The 18433-nt window shown below is 39.5% G+C and overlaps 1 protein-coding gene and 1 non-coding gene across 2 annotated transcripts in view; both read right to left on the bottom strand.

Moving 5' to 3' along the window:
- Nucleotides 1-1103: 1103 nt before the first annotated feature.
- Nucleotides 1104-18433, bottom strand: part of LOC140465854 (hippocalcin-like protein 1) — a 60744-nt gene continuing 43414 nt past the window's right edge. The window contains exons 2-4 of the mRNA XM_072561711.1: nt 10344-10742; nt 6256-6361; nt 1104-2204 (exon numbers count right to left, since the gene is read on the bottom strand). Coding sequence (XP_072417812.1) covers nt 2107-2204; nt 6256-6361; nt 10344-10721 — 582 coding nt within the window. The 5' untranslated portion in view covers nt 10722-10742 and the 3' untranslated portion in view covers nt 1104-2106. The remainder of the gene's footprint in view (nt 2205-6255; nt 6362-10343; nt 10743-18433) is intronic.
- Nucleotides 8079-8267, bottom strand: LOC140473045 (U2 spliceosomal RNA). Its single transcript, XR_011958050.1, has one exon. It is a non-coding gene; the product is annotated as a U2 spliceosomal RNA (small nuclear RNA).

Here is an 18433-nt window from a genome sequence, read left to right as displayed (position 1 = left end):
CGTGCAGCATTAAACTTCGCAAGAGAATTCCAAGTGGCTCAGAGATGTGAAGTTGATAAATGATCCACAGAAATTCGTGTTGAATATTATCAATGCTTCAGGTGTCTTTGAAATTTGTGTTTGAATGCTTTTCAAGTTCAAGGCACCAATTTTATTCTTGGATGCACATTCAGAACGAAAAACTAAACTTTTTTTTTTACAAATAAGAAATGGTACGGATTACAGGACTATTGCCAAGTCAGAAATGAATGTCAGTTTTACAGCTCAGGAAGGAGCTTGTAACTTCAGAGCTCACCTCCAGGCACAGAAGGGTAGATCAGGCCTTTCAAAGAATCCCCAAAATTTAATTGACTGTGATGAGAGATAGAAAGACAGAAAAGAGGAGTAGGCCATTCAGCCCTTCAAACTTGTTCTGCCATTCACTATGACCATTTAAATCAATAGCCTGTTTCTGGCTTTACCCCCTATCTTTAGATTTCTTTAGTTCCAAATACTACAACCAACTCCTCCATGAACTTGATCAAGATCACTTGATGCAGTTAATAGACATTCAGAAACAAGCCATTTTCAGATACTTGGTCATTCCCTACTGATAGATCAGTAACAGTGAATAATTTCCAGATAACATGCCCCTTGCTCCAATAATTTTGTACAGCAATAAATTTAATATTTAATACTGTCAACATAAATTGCAAGTTTTGCCTTCCTTACAGAATCCTAAAAAGAATTTGCTCAATTTATAATAAAAAATTAACTTAAATTTGTGATCAATACATAATAAGCAAATATTAATCTTCAAACAAAAATCACAAGAGTTGATAAACCGAACAAATTGGAGCTTCATCTTGTATCTGGGAGCTATCTCAGTGAGATCCAGACAAATTAAACTTGGAGTAAACCTTGATTACTAGTATTAACAAAAATGCAGTGGAAAGCAAGCTCATCATCACTGTCAATTATAATCAATGCCCAGATAGAAAGTGGCATTTAAAACCTATATTACCAGTAAAAGTGTTTGTTTGTGCCCACTGAACTGGTGACATTTCTTGGGAAGAAAACTTTGCACAGCAGTATTGCAGCTGACATCATAAATTAACACAAAGTCAGGGACAAGAAATGGTAGGCTTTATTTTACTACACTTCGCAGCAGGAGGCAGATGTCTAGTAACACTGGCGTACACAAGATCTGAACTACTGACAGCTGAAAATACAGAAACATTCCAAAAAAGGATGTTGCAATACATCAGTAACAGCGAATAACTTCCAGATAACATGCCCCTTGCTCCAATAATTTTCTATAGCAATAAGTTTACTATTTAATTCTGTCAACATAAATTGCAAGTTTTGCCTTCCTTATAGAATCCTAAAAATAATTTGCTCGATTTAAAATAAAAAAATTAACTTAAATTTGTGATCACTATATCTTACATAATAGGCAAATATTAAATGTTCTGATGGTTGTGACATGTTCAGTCAATTCTGAGCAAGATTAAAAATCAGCATGAATATAGGTATCAAGCTGGACTTGAAATAAAAGAGGGACAGCAAAACAGCATTACATTAAATATATAGACCTGCTTTCAATATTGAACTACATTCCACTAAGAATTTTTACAAAATGCCCAACATTTTTTTTTTTAAGTGCAAGCAATTTTCTTACAGAACAGAAGCATAGAAGCTACAGGTGCTTTTACAATAAGCTTTTAGGCTGTCAGCTACATTCATTGTTATTTCAACAACTGACTTATGATCCAGCTCAAATAAACATTTCCATAGTCAGTCATTCATTGGATATTTACAATCCCCTGTACTAATAATTAATTGAAGCTAAACATCCGATACATTAACTGCATTCAAAAAAACTCAAGACAACTGCATGTAAACATAACTTTAAACTTGAATATCTGTTGAAATGCTCCATTGCTGCATTTATGTAACTGCAAGAAAAGCAGAATGCCGGCCACTTTATTGCATGATGCATTAAAATCTGGCAACTGAATCTGTCCACCAAACCATTAGGAATGAGTGAAAGGCATCTGCTGCAAGCTAAGCTTGAAATGACAAGCCAGTGGTTCTTCGTTAATGTCCAGGCAAATCTTTTAAAAATCAGAATTGACTTGCACTGCTTGGATCACACTGTAGTAGTCGAACAATGGAGGGATCACTCTTGGCACCTTTTATAAATTCTTCAAGAGACAGTTTACCTGAAAATACATTTTTAAAAATAAAACAAAAAAGTTATGACCATCTCACAAAACAACACTTATATACTTCATTCAAAGTCCCCTTCAGCAGAGTTGAAAATTAAACTTTGTTACAGTATACTTTACAATATGTTTACATTGATTTGCAGTGACTGTGCGGTTTAACCTCCTTGACTTTGTTCTTTAATTAATGTTTAATTTATTTAACTTTTCACACCTAGTGTTCATTTATCTGCAAACCTTAGATCTTGTAGGACTTTGTCATCTACCCACACTGCTGTTTTTAACTAATCAGTATGCATGCAAGGTCACGAGAGGTACTGTGCTGAATGAAATTTTAAAAGGCAACATTTTCCACTTGGATAGGATTCTATTGCCATTGTTCAATGGTAACTGCCCCTGCAAGCTCATTAATTACAACTTCCTACCAATGGAGGCACTGAAATGCCAGCTTAGTTTGTGTTTAAAATAAAGATCATAAAATGTAGAAGTAGATATCTTATCCCATCATGTCTGCTCCACCATTTAGGGAGATCATGGCTGACCTGATGACCCTCAACTCTACTGTCCTGTCTTTTCCCTATAATTGTTGACAACCTTACTCATTAAAATCTGTCTACCTTAGCCTTGAATATAAACAATCAGCTTCTACAGCCCTTTATTAAAGAATTGAACTGATTCACTTCCTGTGAGGGAAGTATCACCTATCCTTTCTGCTCTGTTATAATGTGGATGTAGAGACTCAATACCCAAGAGTAAGGGTGGGCACGCAATTTTAAAATTGGGAGCAAATTACTTCTGGTCACACCAACGTCTTCTCTACTTGCTTCACCTGAGGACATATCTGGTCTTGGGTTGCCCATGCGCAATGAACAAGCAATCAACTAGCAACATTTTAAAATAAATCCTTGTGCACTTCTGGTCAACTTTTCACCCACTATACATTTTAAATGTTTGTATTCAATAGAACACACTGTCACCAAAAAAGAGAGAATATAATTACAGCATGACAAATATCATCAATAGTTTTGTTAAATTCCCTACCTCAATTAGAGCACAAATAATAATGACAGCTCTATTTTAAAGACATGCATTTGAAGTTAAGTTTGTGCACTCTAATCCAATTGGAGTCTACAATTTCTACTCTATGCATAAAATCACAAGAAATAAATTGAAGCATCCTTACTCATACACCTTGACTATTTAAAGACTACTTCCTTCACCTGTTAGTTTAGATCCTGACAGTAGATGGGCACAGCTAAACCAAATGGGTTGGTCTGTACAGTTCCATTTTAGCAATGCTGTCTACTGCAAATTGAATTGTTTGCCAACAACAAACTGCAAAGGGTGATTACTAATGGATTTGTAGATAACAGACTTGCCAGACAGCACAGGATTCATTTTTGGAACAAACGGGAATGGCAGATTTTTTTTTTAAAATGCACAGAAGTACTAAATTTGAATAAAACAACTTGCTGATCAGCATACAGTTCAGGAGAACTTTTAATCATTTGGTCTATATGGCCTGAATGCCTAGCTCCATCGCATCCCAAAAGATTTTCATTTTGCTTTTGGAAATCTTCAGTTTATTTCCAAGTGATTTAGTAAAAAAAGGGTCCTCTGTCGTCAATGGATTTATAGATTAAATACGAGTATTTATCCCTCAATTCAATATGGTCTTCTATTCGATTAGAGTCAGAATTATACAGCATGGAAACAGACATTTCGGTCCAACTTGTTCACGTCAACCAGACATCCCAATCTGACTTAGTCCCATTTTCCAGCATCTGGCCCATATCCCTCTAAACCCTTCCTATTCATATACCCACCCAGATGCCTTTAAACGCTGCAATTGTACCAGCCTCCTTCACTTCCTCTGGCAGCTCATTCCATCCACACAACACCTGCTGCATCAAAAGAAAATTACCCCTTAGGTCCTTTTTAAAATCTCTTCCCTCGCAACTTAAACCTACATCCTCTAGTTTTGGACTCCCCCACCCCAAGAGAAAGACTTTGGATGTTCACTCTATCCATGCTTGTCCATCCTTAATTGCCTTTAGACTGAATTGTAGCAAGCGAGATGGAATAGCTCTTTAATCTTAGGATCATATAGCTTTCATCTTAATGCAAATGACCTTAACCCTTCTGTAATGGTATATGTTCATTCTTATATTTCTTTTCAGTTGAATTGTTCAAGCCTCAGGTGATCAAGAATCAGCCCAACTATCCACCATGGTCCATCAAACGTTCTTTCCATTTGACACAATAAATCAAATAGGGGCACGTTAATGACCGTATCAGTAGTAGCAACCAATTTTAACATAGTTACCTCTTACAAAAGGATATCTAGGTCAACCTTGATTATCTGAAATGTCATAGGCAGGGAGTATTCTGCTCGGATAATGCAGTTTACCCAAGCATCGGGACCTTGAGATCTCGTTCAGATAATCCAAAATTTGGATAAATGAGGTTGTTCTGTAATAATTAATCCACAACCTCACTATATTGTCCCATTCTCATTTCCTGTAACTGCATCCATTTTTGTAGTAATTTTGACAGGAAGGTTGCCCAAGGGGCTTCATAAAAGCATAAGCTAAAAGGGACAATGAATTGAAGGATGAAACATTAGGAAGGATGATTAAAGGCAACAAAAATGCGTACCTTGAGGGGATTGACAAGAACAAGGAGTGACAAAGTTTAATGAGAAAACTCCTGGAGGATAGGGCATAGAGCATAGCCAGCTGAGCAAGGAAACAGTGCTTGTGGCAGGGTCAGAGTAACCAATGACTTCAGTTTTCCCAATTACCAATGGAAGGAATCAGAAGGATGTCAGACTTGATGAAAAACAAAAAAAGTAATTTTAAGAGCATTGGAGCTAGAATGCAGCTGTCTACATGTGAAGTCCGTTACTATATTCTGAATGATGCCACCATGTAACAGAGGAACAGGAAGGAACAACAAAAAAAAGATAGATCTTTTAGAAGCTCTAGGGGTGATTGTGCATGGTGAAAAAAGATCCATGGCTTTAATTGGATAGATCAGATGGAATCCACGGGAACACAGCTATTAAGGAAGGCATTGGAGGAGATAATATGAAGAATGGTATGTCAACAATTGAAAGCCACAGAAAGACATCGCAACAAAGTAGAATTAGAGTCAGATGTACAGCACAGAAACAGACCCTTCAGTCCAACTCGTCCATGCCGACCAGATATCGCAACATAATCTAGTCCCATTTGCCAGCAGTTGGCCAATATCCCTCTAAACATTATACAGAGCTATCTTTTGCATTTATGGTTTTAGTGAAGATATGTATCTCTTTTGTGATTTTAATGTGCAGCTGCCGTGGAAATCACTGACTGACTATGCAGTATATAAACACGCAACTAAAGGAATAGAACCTATAAATAAGGAGTTATACAATTTGGACAGATGTTGAGAGGTTTTATTTTCAGAGGGTTAATAGTGAAAATCAGTGGAAAGCAGAGTCTGAGATTATTAAGGCAGAGGTTGATAGATTCTCAATAAGCAATGGAGTAAGAGGGAACATGGAGCAATAGGAGGAGCCATGACTGAAAGGCAAAGCACACTCAAGCCAAGTGGCCAAATTCTGCTTGATGTTTGAAAATTGCTACTGTGCATCTTGTAGGTGCTATACACTGCTCTCCCTGGTAGAAATCAGGTGAATGCGGTGCCACACACCTATCCTAAACCGAATCAAATTTAGGGTATTGTTGGACCTGCACTCAGCAAATACACACTTAACATGTGCCTTGAAATTCCAAACACGTGACTGATGTTAAATTGTACCTTCTACTCTAACTGAGAAACCAACTGGTCATATGATGCATCTAGGGCCTTGCCTTTCTCCCTTTTCAAATAGAGACCTCAAATAGTTCACTTCAGTGCTCCTATCCCACTATCAACATAAACATACATCCTTTTATACGGTTTCTTTTTTAGTTTAGTTAGGGCATGATGATCGGCACAGGCTTGGAGGGCCGGAGGGACTACTCCTGCCTTTTGTTCTTTCATGCTCTTGGTTACATACCATCATTGTTGGTGTCCATCTGTCTAAAAATCTTGTCCGTTCGTTTTTCTGGTGTAGACTCATCTTCTGGCATCTTCATCACAGAAGATACCATTTTATAAATTGCCTGACAATCAAGAAATGAGAGTAGATTTATTTACTAAAACAACAGCTCAAAGATCTTTACACAAAAAAAAGACTTTAAAAGCAAACAAGCAGAGGGCTGAACATTCAAGTGCTGTGCATGGACCATTGTAAATCCAAAATATTACTTCCCATATATTTTACTACAGAGAAATAAAGCTTTGCTTAAATAAATGTCAAAATCTTAACTTTTTAAATCCTAATGGCTTTTTTGCCCACCCCCCCCCCCCCCCCAAAGTTATGGCATGTAATGGTAATATACAATTATTGCCCCTTCTCCAAAACAGGACTTTTATTAGCGAAACAGATTTGCACATAAACGTGGAATAGACTATGCAGAAGCATGCTGCATCGCAATGTTAAATTTACTTCTTAAACGTCTAGTTAATTTACCTGGAAGCTTTGAACCTACAAGGCAAGATGATCTAAAACCTCCAGGAAAAAGCAACATATAAATGGGAATATGGAATTTCAAAATTTCATTCCACTTTCCAGTCTGCCTAGGATACCCAACAGCATTTTTCCAAATACTCAAATTTTTAATATTCAAGTGTGTACCAGACAGATCAGCCAAGAGAGGTGCAGTGAAGCACTGATTATCTTTGCAGTAAAGTACTTGGCAGTCAGAAATATTTTCCCAGTACGTTTGCGCAGTAACTTTTGCAATGCAGTTTATTTCATAAACCATTTTGAGGGGGCACTTCATTTTGAAAAGTGGTAATTTCTATTGCCTTTGGACTGGCAATAACTCCCATTAGTCATTATCGCAGGTTAATTGGAGTGATGGTATTGGCAGAGTTGATGTCACTAGACAAGCAACCCAGAGGCCCGTAATAAATGTTCTGGGGGACCCAGGTTCAAATCCTACAATGGCAGCTAGCAGAATTTAAATTCAGCAAATAAATCAGCAATTAGTGTCAGTAATGGTAACCGTGATATTATCACCACCCATTCTTGTAAAAATTCACTTAGTGCCATCTGCTAAGCCTGCTGACCTGAGCTGGTTAACAGGCGAGTCCAGACCCATAACAATGTAGTTCTCTGAACTAGCTCGCACAAGCCACTCTGTTCGAGAGCAATTAGCAACAGGCAACAAATGCTGGCCTTGCTAACAGCTCATGGAAGCACAAAAAGAAATTACTTGTCACAGGATTGTGAAGCTGCAATAAAGGCAGTCACTCCCTTCCCCTCATCCCACCCAACACATCCATCAACATGCACTTTAGCAAGCAGAAGGAGGCAGAAAATTAGCATGGATTCTTGTTTTTGTGCACACACTGGTAGAATGAGTGAACACAGTGGTGAAAAAGGAAAAAAAAAAGTAGACAGAAGACAAACATTTCAGTCTATTGGAGGCCATCAAACTTTTAAAATAGTTAAATGGGATAGGCAGAGCAGATACAGGCATGATGTTTCTCAAAGTTTTGTGGAGCTTAGGTTAGATTACCTACAGTGCGGAAACAGGACCTTCGGCCTAACTAGTCCACACCAACCCTTCAAAGAGTAACCCACCCAGACCCATTTCCCTCAATGATGCACCTAACACTATGGGCAATTTAACATTGCCAATTCACCTGACCTGCACATCTTTGGACTGTGGGAGGAAACCAGAGTACCCGAAGGAAACCCACATGGATACGGGGAGAAATGTGCAAACTCCACATAGACAGACATATTCACCAGAGGCTAGAATCGAACCTGGGACCCTGGTGCTGTGAGGCAACAGTGCTAACCATTGAGCCACTGTGCCGCCCCCAAAAACCCCAGACCCATCACTCTGCTCCAAAAATCAATTTAATACAAACACTCCCACATTCAGGAGATATCAGATATTAAACTGATAAGAACAGAAACTACATGTATTCCAAGCCAAAAGGCCAAGAATCAGAGAACACAATTGTGTTTCTTTAAAAAAAAGGATTCTTCTTAGGTTAGATATAATGGAGAATTTGGTTTAACTCAAAAGGGTAGTGAATCTTTGGAATCTCCTACTCCAGAGGTCTGTGGAAGCTCAGTTTGAGAGTAAGTTTAAGCTGAAGATTGATAGATCTCCGATTATCGATTGAGTACAAGGCTATGGGGATGAGGTGGGTATAACACATTGTGTTCAATCAGCCATGAGTGGGGAAAGCTGTATAGGCCAATGACCTACTCCTGTTCTTATATTCCGACTAACTCTATTTTCACCCACTGGACAGAGGGGGACACTGCACTAACAAATATACATGTCAATTTGCAGAAAATGCAAGCACAATACCCATTACAAAAGTACATTAATTCTAACCCACATAAAAACTAATGGAATGTTAGTCAATTGCTTTCCTTACTCCCCAGATAATTCATTCCTTGCTAATTAGCCATTATATTTTCTGCAGTAGCTAGCAAGCAGGAACTGCATTTAAACATTTTAGCCTGCTTACACAAGTTACTGCAATCTGGTTACATTCAGGGTGCAATATGAGAAATACCATCAAACCATTCAAGCATTAGATTGTTCGAGCGAAGGTAGTAAATTCTTCAGGTTAGTAAGGGGTTCTTGGATGAGGCTGGCTAAAGACTAATGAAAAAAGGAGCTAGAATGAATTGTCAACCCAAAGTTGTCATCTCTCATCTGAGCAAATTCATTAGGTTAAAGTGACAGCACCAGATTCGGCAATACATTTTGGATTTCGGACGGAAACTCAATTTTTGAACTTTGATTATAAATTGATAATTATTTCTGTATTTTTAAGTACAGTGGTTTCCTCTGAACAATCAAGCCTTGCTACTTCCAGAAAATTAAAATAGTAGACCCTTTGACTGTCTCAATTCTTCTGTTATACAGTCATAAGTGAGGAGCACAAGACAAGTTACCAGGATATGACAACATTCGATTTTCTCTTTTCTATCATAACCATAGGTATTCCATTTCCTCTCTCATCAAGCTCATTTAAGGCTAATTGCCAAGCTAACTATTTAATTTTCCCACAAATCACTGAGTTACACCGTGATATGAATCCTTGTTCGCCCCCCCCCCACACCATTCTTGTCAAAAACTGTTCTATTGACAAGCTTTCCATTCTATCCAAATTGCTGGAATGAGTGAGAAATCCAAGCTACAAGAACTGGTTTCCCTTCCTAAACACACACCAGTACGACTTACATTCGGCCTTGCATTGGGGGCAAAATTTGCTAACATCTTACATGACTGGCTACCTCAAATCATTCCTCATCTTGTCCATCCTTCAGTCACCTCCACAGTGCTCTTCCATGGTACTATTCTTATGGTCCCAGTCACCCCCTCGGCTCTTACATAAATTTCTATTTTACTTCTTGATGAAATTTGTAACTTAAAAGGGATGATCTCACATGCACACTGTTGAAACCGGAGTTTACCAGCTGAAAAAGCTGTTTCTACTCTCTTCATCTGCTGTTTAAATGTCAGCTCATCAATAGCTACGCTAAAACCAAACCCCTTCCTCCTGCCTGCACCCTACATATCTTTGACCTACATTTCATTATCTTGACTGCCTTCAAACAAAGTTCAGAGGTATGGATATTGGCACCCTGGTTTTACCTACACTGAATTTCTTCCCACATGTGATTTATTGCGAAGATTCCTTTCTTAGTGATTACTGTACTATCCAACCCATAGCTCTCTGCTGCCAACGTCACCATTTCTCAATGGCTCACTAGTTTGCCTTCATCTGCTCGAAACTCTGGACTTTTCCAAACTTCTATTTCTTCTCACTCCTGGATTTTTGCATTCAATGAATTGACAAATCTGTGTTTCACTTTCAAATAACCAATATTAAATTTTACAAAAATTAATGTCTAGGTCAGCCAAGCTGCAGTCAAAGACAATGAACGCAGTTATTCTGCCCAAGTTGGAACTGAGAGCGCAAGAGTGAGATCCACACACAGAGTCTTGTTATCAGAAAGAAATAAGACTCTACAAATTGAACTGCATTTATTCCATGCCATACCTGTACAATCTCCAGCATTTCACTTCGACTGATGTACCCATTTCCATCCAAGTCATACATACTAAATGCCCACTTCAACTTCTGTTCCAACTTCCCTCGGGATGTGACACTGAGTGCAATTATAAATTCTCTGAAGTCAATTGTTCCATCGGCATTTGTATCAAACGTACGGAACACATGCTCTGCAAACTTTGAAGCATCTCCATATGGAAAGAAGTTTGCATAGATTTTCTTGAACTCCTCTACAGTTAAGTGCCCACTAGGGCAATCTTTAAGGAAGCCTTTGTACCACTCTTGGAGCTCGTGATCTGTGAATTCTGTATTTTCTCGCAGGTCCTGAAGCACTTCGGGACGCAGTTTACTATTCTGCTTTCCCATCCTCTTGGCTTGGTTTCAAATCTACATAAAACAGGAAACACATTAATGAGCATTATAGCAGAATAAATGAACTAATATAGCTTGCGAATAACAATCCAATAGTTGTGCTGCAATAGGATTAGGCAAATATGGTGTTGAGCAAAAAGGAAAATTTTTTTAAAAATAGGGTATTAGGTCCATTTGGCACGTCTATGTATCTAGACAAAGGGTCGTGGAATAACAGTAACAGAGGTTGGGAGAAAAAAAAAAGAGATCCTGCAAAGAGGAAGCTAAGCTGCCCTCTTTAAACACTATTTAATAATTATTAAAATAGTCAAAATATTCAGGAGGTCAGCAGTATCTATACAGAGAGGAAAAAGTAGTTTACAGCTGCAAACATCCAGACTGTTCTGACAGTCAAACTGCTGGCATTCATTGGGATTAGAACTGATACCAACAGCAGCTCCTTACATCCATAAACATGATTGAAACACTGAAAATTAAGAGCACTGTCAGCAGTTTCCTGCTTCTCCAACGGTCACAGTATTGGCATGCACTTTTTCAGCTTTAATCGCATATTAAAGGTCCCCCCCAAAATGTTATGTTCTGTTGACCAATATGTAACAGTTTTGGGATTGAGCAGGGATTAGTCTAGGACAAAATTTTATACTTGTGACATTTCAAACTTCTCCAGTGTGGTAAACTTTCAATACTTTAAAATTCCGTACATTAGCCAGAGATGTTTCTGTTTCTCTCAGTCCCACGTGTGTATTCTGATCTTTATGTCACTCTTGCATGCTCACTTTTCTAATCATTCTACAATTGGTTCACTTTATTTCCTCACTTGCAGCATGAGAACTGTTTTAATGTGCTTGGCTGCTTATCCAATTGGTTGAAGTTGCTATCAAAGCTGGTGTTGCAATCAAATCAACGAGAGAAAGTGAAAGTGATGCCATTGGCATTGCTGGATGTTTGAGGGCATCAGGAGCAAGTGCTGCCTGTTCATTGTAGGCTGCAAAATTTGAGTCAACACCTTGGGTTCGGAAGAAAGTCATACCAGACTCAATGTTAAATGCTTCTTTCTGCGTAGATGTTCCCAGATCTGTTGAATTTCTCCAGCATTCTGGGTTTGTTTTAGATTTCTAGCATCTGTAGAATTTTGCCTTTATTCTTGGCTTGACAACCATTTTGGACGTGATGGGAAAATTTCATGGCAGTAACTGGTTTTTAAAAATGTACAGAAATAGTGAAAGGGCCTCTGAGGAAAGCACGGTGGCTCAGTGGTTTGCATTGCTGCCGCACAGCCCCAGGGACCCAAGTTCGATTCTAGCCTTGGGTGATAGAAGAATTGGCACGTTTGGTGGATTGGCCATGCTAAGTCACCCATAATCCCAGGGGTGGGCAGTCTGGATGGATTAGCCATGGGACATGGAGGGTTACAGGGATAGGGTAGAGAGGTGGGTCTGGATAGGATGCTCTTCAGAGGGTCGGTGTGGATTCTGTGGGTCAAAAATGGCTTGCTTCCACACTGTAGTGATTCTATTAAAAAGAAAGGTTAGTAATAGAGTGGATGGCAAGAGTGATCAAACAACAAAAGGTTATACTAAAAGGCAAAAGCAAATGATAACAGAACAAATAATGATACAAGCTGGGTCCAGAAGTAATATTGTTATGAAGATGTAGGGATACTATACCTTTAAGAGACTTGAAGGACTTAGCAAGCATACAGGGTGCTAGAGAATTTAGTGTAATATTTGGTCCAGCAGCTAGCAATACCTAGGTTGCTACAAGACAAAAACAAACCCAAATTCGGCCAAATTTAAATTATGCCCCAAGATACGAAACTCCAATCAAGTTTGGTTTTAATATTGTCAAAATACCAAATTCAATGAAACAATCTGAGGTTTTAGGGTATAAGTATTAAGCAAATTGAACAATTGGGGGAAGAATTGCCAAGCCACCAATATATGCAGAGTGCCTGCAGAATAACTCTTAAAAAAGGTACCTTTATCAACAACCTGTGAATCAGAAGTCCTAAGATGCTGACAGAGAAAGATACAAAGAAACTTCAACAGCTGGCTGCATTTGAAGTTTGAATATTTTGGTAAATCTTGATCGGGAATTTTATCAGACTAGTATTATAGAATGGAAAATAAAAGATAGGTTAAAGTAAGCAGTTGTAAATAGCTGTTAGATAATTATTTTCTGTGAGACTTTCAAAAAAAGTAAAGTTGTTAATTTTTTACTTTAAATCATGACCTTTGGGATACTTCTTTGCCTCACGAATTTTAACAGGTGACACCACAGGTTAACTCCTTTGTCTTGCTGGCTTAAATTAGCAGGGGTGGGGAATTTACCAGTCATAACAATATGAATAAGCAACAGGGCCATAACCAACGTCTGCTGTTGAAAGAAAAGAATGAGTGCAGTGAAATGTTTGCACAAGATCAAGTTTGGAACGGTGGCATGTTTAATTGAACAAGATGCTGCCCTTAAACCTTCTGCTGAGTTTGAGTTTAACTGAAATGGAGCAGGAATCCTGACAACTGAATAATCCATCATCTCAAAAAGAACAACCAGAGCAGCAGGTCTTAGGCGACCCAGTCTGCCGGGGGCACGAAATACATTCCAACAGACTGGCCGCTTACAAAATTCCAACTCCTGAAGACATTCTTTCATTAAGGCAACTATGAATCACCCGATACAAGACACTGTTGGAAATTTCTGATGGATAGGAACCCAGAGTAATTTTGTCTGCATAGTTCCTACTTATAAACTGGGAAAATGACACCAATTTATTTTAAATGGAAATTCAAACAAATAAAACTCATAGCAATGAAAAATATTGCACCAATCATATTTAAATTATCAAACGTTCTTCATATTGATGGACTGAATAATAAAATTCCATCTGTCCCTGCCTTGCAACAGAAGTTAAAGCCATAATTATAGTATGAATTTAAAATAATAGAATAAGACAACTCTAGTTTGTGATTATGCATATGTATGCTGTTTACTGCACCCACACCTTCAAAATTGCACAGATTACAGTTTCTTCAGTCAATTATCTTGAAGGGTAGAGCGTAGCTGCATTAACCATCTCCCAAAGGAAAATAGTAAGTGTTGAAAATCAGTAAGCTGGCGATTAAAATTGCACATATTTAGGCAGCACTTTATATTTAAGCCCTAGAAAGATCACATGTACAGAATCATGTGCAGTTTCGGGCACTGCACTAAAACATTTGCCTTGTCAGAAACAAGGTCCAGAATATCACCAGAGTTCCCAAGGATAAGGATTAGGTTAGGGAGAAAAGTTTATGTAAACTAGGCTTCCCCTCCCTGATTTTGCAAGGAATGGATCAGATAGGTGAGATAAACAAACAATCATTCTGCCCTAGTGGGACAGTGTCAGAATAGACCGAAGTTTGAGTCTAAAAATCCTACAGCATGGAAACAGTCCCTTCGGTCCAAATCTTCAATGCCAACCAGATATCCTAAATTAATGTAGAACCATTTGCCACTGCTTGGCCCGTCCCCCTCCAAACCCTTCCTATTCATATACCCATCCAGATGCCTTAAATGTTGTAACTGTACCAGCCTCCATGACTTCCTCTGGCAGCTCATTCCATACATGCACCACCCTCTGCATGAAAACATATCTCTTTAGGTTCCTTTTAAATCTATCCCCTCTCACCTTAAACATATGCCTTCTAGTTTTGGACTCCCCTAGCTAGGAAAAGAGACCTTGATTATTCACCCAATCCATGCCCCTCATGATTTTATAAACCTCTATAAAAGGTCACCCCTCAGCCTCCCCAGCCGATTCAGCCTCTCCCTGTAGCTCAAACCCTGGCTACATCCTTGCAAATCTTTTCTAAACCCTTACAAGTTTCGCAACATCCTTCCTCTATCATTCAGGAGAAAAAAAAAATTGGAATAAACACCTTTTAAAGGGTGGCAGAATAGTGAACTCTCTCTCTCTGAGAATAGAATACCAGGTAAATTCATTTGACCAATATATTTTTGCTATTAAAGCAAATGTGCTTATCTTGCTGTAGAACCTCAAATGGACAGTCCCAGTCAAAGTGACTGACATAGGAGTCCAACCTCATGACTCCACAACCACCTGATGAAAGAGCAGCACTCAAAGCTAGTGTGCTTCCAATTAAATTGGTTGGACTATAACCTGGCGCTGAGAGATTTTTAACTCATGACTATACACATCCAACACATTTGAGTGGATGGTTGTATAGAATCCATAGCTCAAAAACATGCCTAAGCAGATTTGTTTTCATCTCCATGTGGACTACATATATAACAGACTGGATTATACCCTACAGATGCTTCAACTACATTGCTGTAGATGTGAGAAACTTTAGAGTCAGTAGACAGCAGATAAACATTCTTTACAGTTCAAGAACAAACATACTAAATGCATAAATAAATTAACATTGAACAAGCTACAATACTTTGTGCAGCTATAAAAAGGTCAGCCCTTCTAGAAAAATAAAGTCAGTGTGCCGAATAGATTCACCATTAAATGTACTAGGTACCCAAACAACTCTTAGCACCTTCACACTGTACTAGGTGGAATTGAAAAAAATATTCACAATTTTCAGGTATCATGGAACAAAAATCAGCAGAATCAGACAAATGTCTAACACTGTGGCGTGCTACTTGCTGTCACTGTGTCAAAGAGATAGCTTCATTTACTCGAAGTGGAAGCAGCCTTTCCAATAAGCTACGTACAGATTTGAAAGTTAAAAATAAAATCACATTATACATAAAGCGTAGAATGTACTCCAACTTGGATACTAGTAGCAGGTCTTGCACTAAGTTGCACAAAATTAATAAAAACATTCATTTTAACTGAACACTATTTAAGTTCAAATTATATTTTTTCCCCTCAGAGGGCAGTTTTGAAAGTGAAAGGGTTAGATAATTTTGACATCTTAGAGAAATCTACTGGCAAACCTTACTTAACAGTAGAAATCTACTCCCCCACCGCCCCCTCCTCACCACCCCAACCCCCTCCCCACAGTTTTGCAACATCAACAAACCATTTGCTCCAAGAGCTAACTAAGAGACTATAACTGTCCGACTGTGAAACCAACCGCACAAGCCATTACACTTCACCGTTGTACGGCATGGCCAAAAACTGACCAGAAAAAAATCTCTGGCACCCACCACATCCCCTGATCTCAGCTCTAGAGAAATCTTACTGATGATCAGTCATTTTTCCACAACTTTTGGATTCTAATGAGCGACACGGTTGTGATACCTTCACAAATCTAAATATTTAATATATTAGAGCAAATAAAGACAAATATAAGACTAGCCAAGCTGGGATGCAAGTCTTTGATTTTTTTTAAAAAAAGGACGTTAGGAAGAAAGAATACAGAGTACAAGACTGAAAAGTAAACAACTTGTTGAAACAATATTCAAATGCCTCAATAAAAATCAGGACACAGGTCTATCATAAAAACCTTGTAGCGCGAATACACAAGGAACATGTAACTGTAAATGAGAGATACATACATCCCCTCCTCTCCCCCTACATCAAGGTTAAGAGGAGCAGGAGAAAGTGAGGACTGCAGATGCTGGAGATCAGAGCTGAAAATGTGTTGCTGGAAAAGCACAGCAGGTCAGGCAGCATCCAAGGAGCAGGACAATCAACGTTTCAGGCATGAGCCCGAAGGAGAGCTGAAGAATTTCCTGAAGAAAGGCTTATGCCCAAAACATCGATTCTCCTGTTCCTTGGATGCTGCCTGACCTGCTGCGCTTTTCCAGCAACACATTTTCAGCTAAGAGGAGCAGGTACCACCTGCAAGTTCCCTCCAAGCTATTCACCAGAGGCTTGGAAATAAACCCACTTCACTGTCATTGGGGAAGGTGTTCAAACTTTTTGCCCCAATGTCACTGTGGGTCTACCTACAGCAAGTGGTCTGCAGCAGTTCAAGGGGACAGCTCATTACCACCTTCAAGTGTGATTAGGATCAAAAAATAAATGCAAATTTAAAAACAGCTGCCAATTGCAGACCCCTGTTGCAATTTACTAAAATTGTACAAATAATTTAATCTTCTATCCTAGGTCAAATCCCTTGCAACCAAGTTTGTTAAGGGCAATCAGACTAGATTAGAGTTAAAAAAAACCCTTACAACCCAAAACGGGGAGATTCAAGATGGCAACAATCTGAACAGTCTGCTGTGTTGGGCTCTGTTTCATACCCGAGGCAAGGTGGGCTTTTACACACCCCCTCCCCATTAGTCACCCCTGAGGATAGTTTGCAGCATAAAGTAAGTAGAGCCTCCTTAAGTTAGGATTTGGAAGTTCTGCAGCTGATATGAATACATTGAAGGGAAAGGGACCTAGGGGAGTGCAGCAGGCAGGGCACTCCCCTACTCGGTCAGGCATACCCGCAGCAGTTACCTCGATCCCCTGGCGGCGCCCTTAGTAAATTCTGCTGCTCCACTGAACCCAAGTGAGTTTGCAAGCTCAGTTAGTAAATTCTGCTGCTCCACTCAACTGAGTTTGCAAAATTCAGTGGGGGAAAAAATAACTCGAGGCAGCGCTGTAACCAATTACTGCCATGCTGACAAAGCAGGAGGCGGTGGAGCAGAGGACTGTGACCTCTGAGGCCGTGGAGAGCTCAAAGGGGTGGGTCCGAACCTTGGAAGGTGAGGCTCAGGCCCTGCAGGAAGTAGACTACCACACCAAAATTGTTCCATTTAACCCCATTTGTGATAACCGCCACCTTGCGGTCTTTATATAACACTGTCACCCACCTTGCGAAGGCCTCTCCAAGACCAAAACAAAACAATCTAGAGCAAAGAGATACGACCATTCGACCCAGTCAAAAGCCTTTCATGCATCTAGGGTGAACACCAAACCCAGAATTGTTTTCTGCGGACATATTTGCACTATATTCAACACCCGCCTGATATTGTTGGAGGAGCTGTGGCCCTAGATAAAACGCATCTGGTCCTCTTTTATAATAATGGGCAGCACCTTCTCCAGTCTCAAAGCCAACACCTTTGATAGAATTTTAAAATCTACATTCAACAACGAGATGGGCCTATACGATGTGAGATTCTCAGGGTCTTTCCCTTCCCCTAAGATAAGGGAGATATTAGCGTCCCTAAGAGAGGGTGGAAGACAGTTGTGGCTGTATGAATGACTATACATCCCCAGCAGTAGTTCAGTTAACACGTGCATGGACCCCTTGTAAAATTCATTCGGGAATCCATCTGGGCCAGGTTCCTTATCACCTTGGAGCTGCCTTACCGCCTCCTGTACTGTCAGAGGTGCATTTAAAAGGGAGGCTTGATCTACGTTTATATTAGGGAGGTCCAAGTTTGCAAAGGATTCCATCTAATCTCCATCCCCACAGCTCTCCGATAAGTATAGAACTCCCGGAATCTGGCACTGATCTTCCTCAATTCATGAGTGACATAACCAGTTCTCCCCCGATAGACAATGGACTGTGGAGCACTTTTCTTCCTAGTCAGGTAAGCCAGGTATCTACCCAGCTCTTCCCCATATTCAAACAGCCTTTGCTTTGCAAAGAAGATCCCTCTCTTCACCTCTTACATCAGCGCTGAGTCCAGGACAGCCCAGAGAGCAGTGACCCATAACCCATTGCAATTTGACCATGGATGGTCTAGTAGAATATGCTGATTTGGCTGCCTTCAGCTGGGCCTTGAGCATCCGCTGCTGCTCTCCCCTCTTTTTC

The sequence above is a fragment of the Chiloscyllium punctatum genome, chromosome 3, assembly GCF_047496795.1.
Source record: "Chiloscyllium punctatum isolate Juve2018m chromosome 3, sChiPun1.3, whole genome shotgun sequence".
NCBI lineage: Eukaryota > Metazoa > Chordata > Chondrichthyes > Orectolobiformes > Hemiscylliidae > Chiloscyllium > Chiloscyllium punctatum.
The sequence above is the reverse complement of the archived record's forward strand: the minus strand, read 5'-3'. Positions and strand labels throughout refer to the sequence as shown.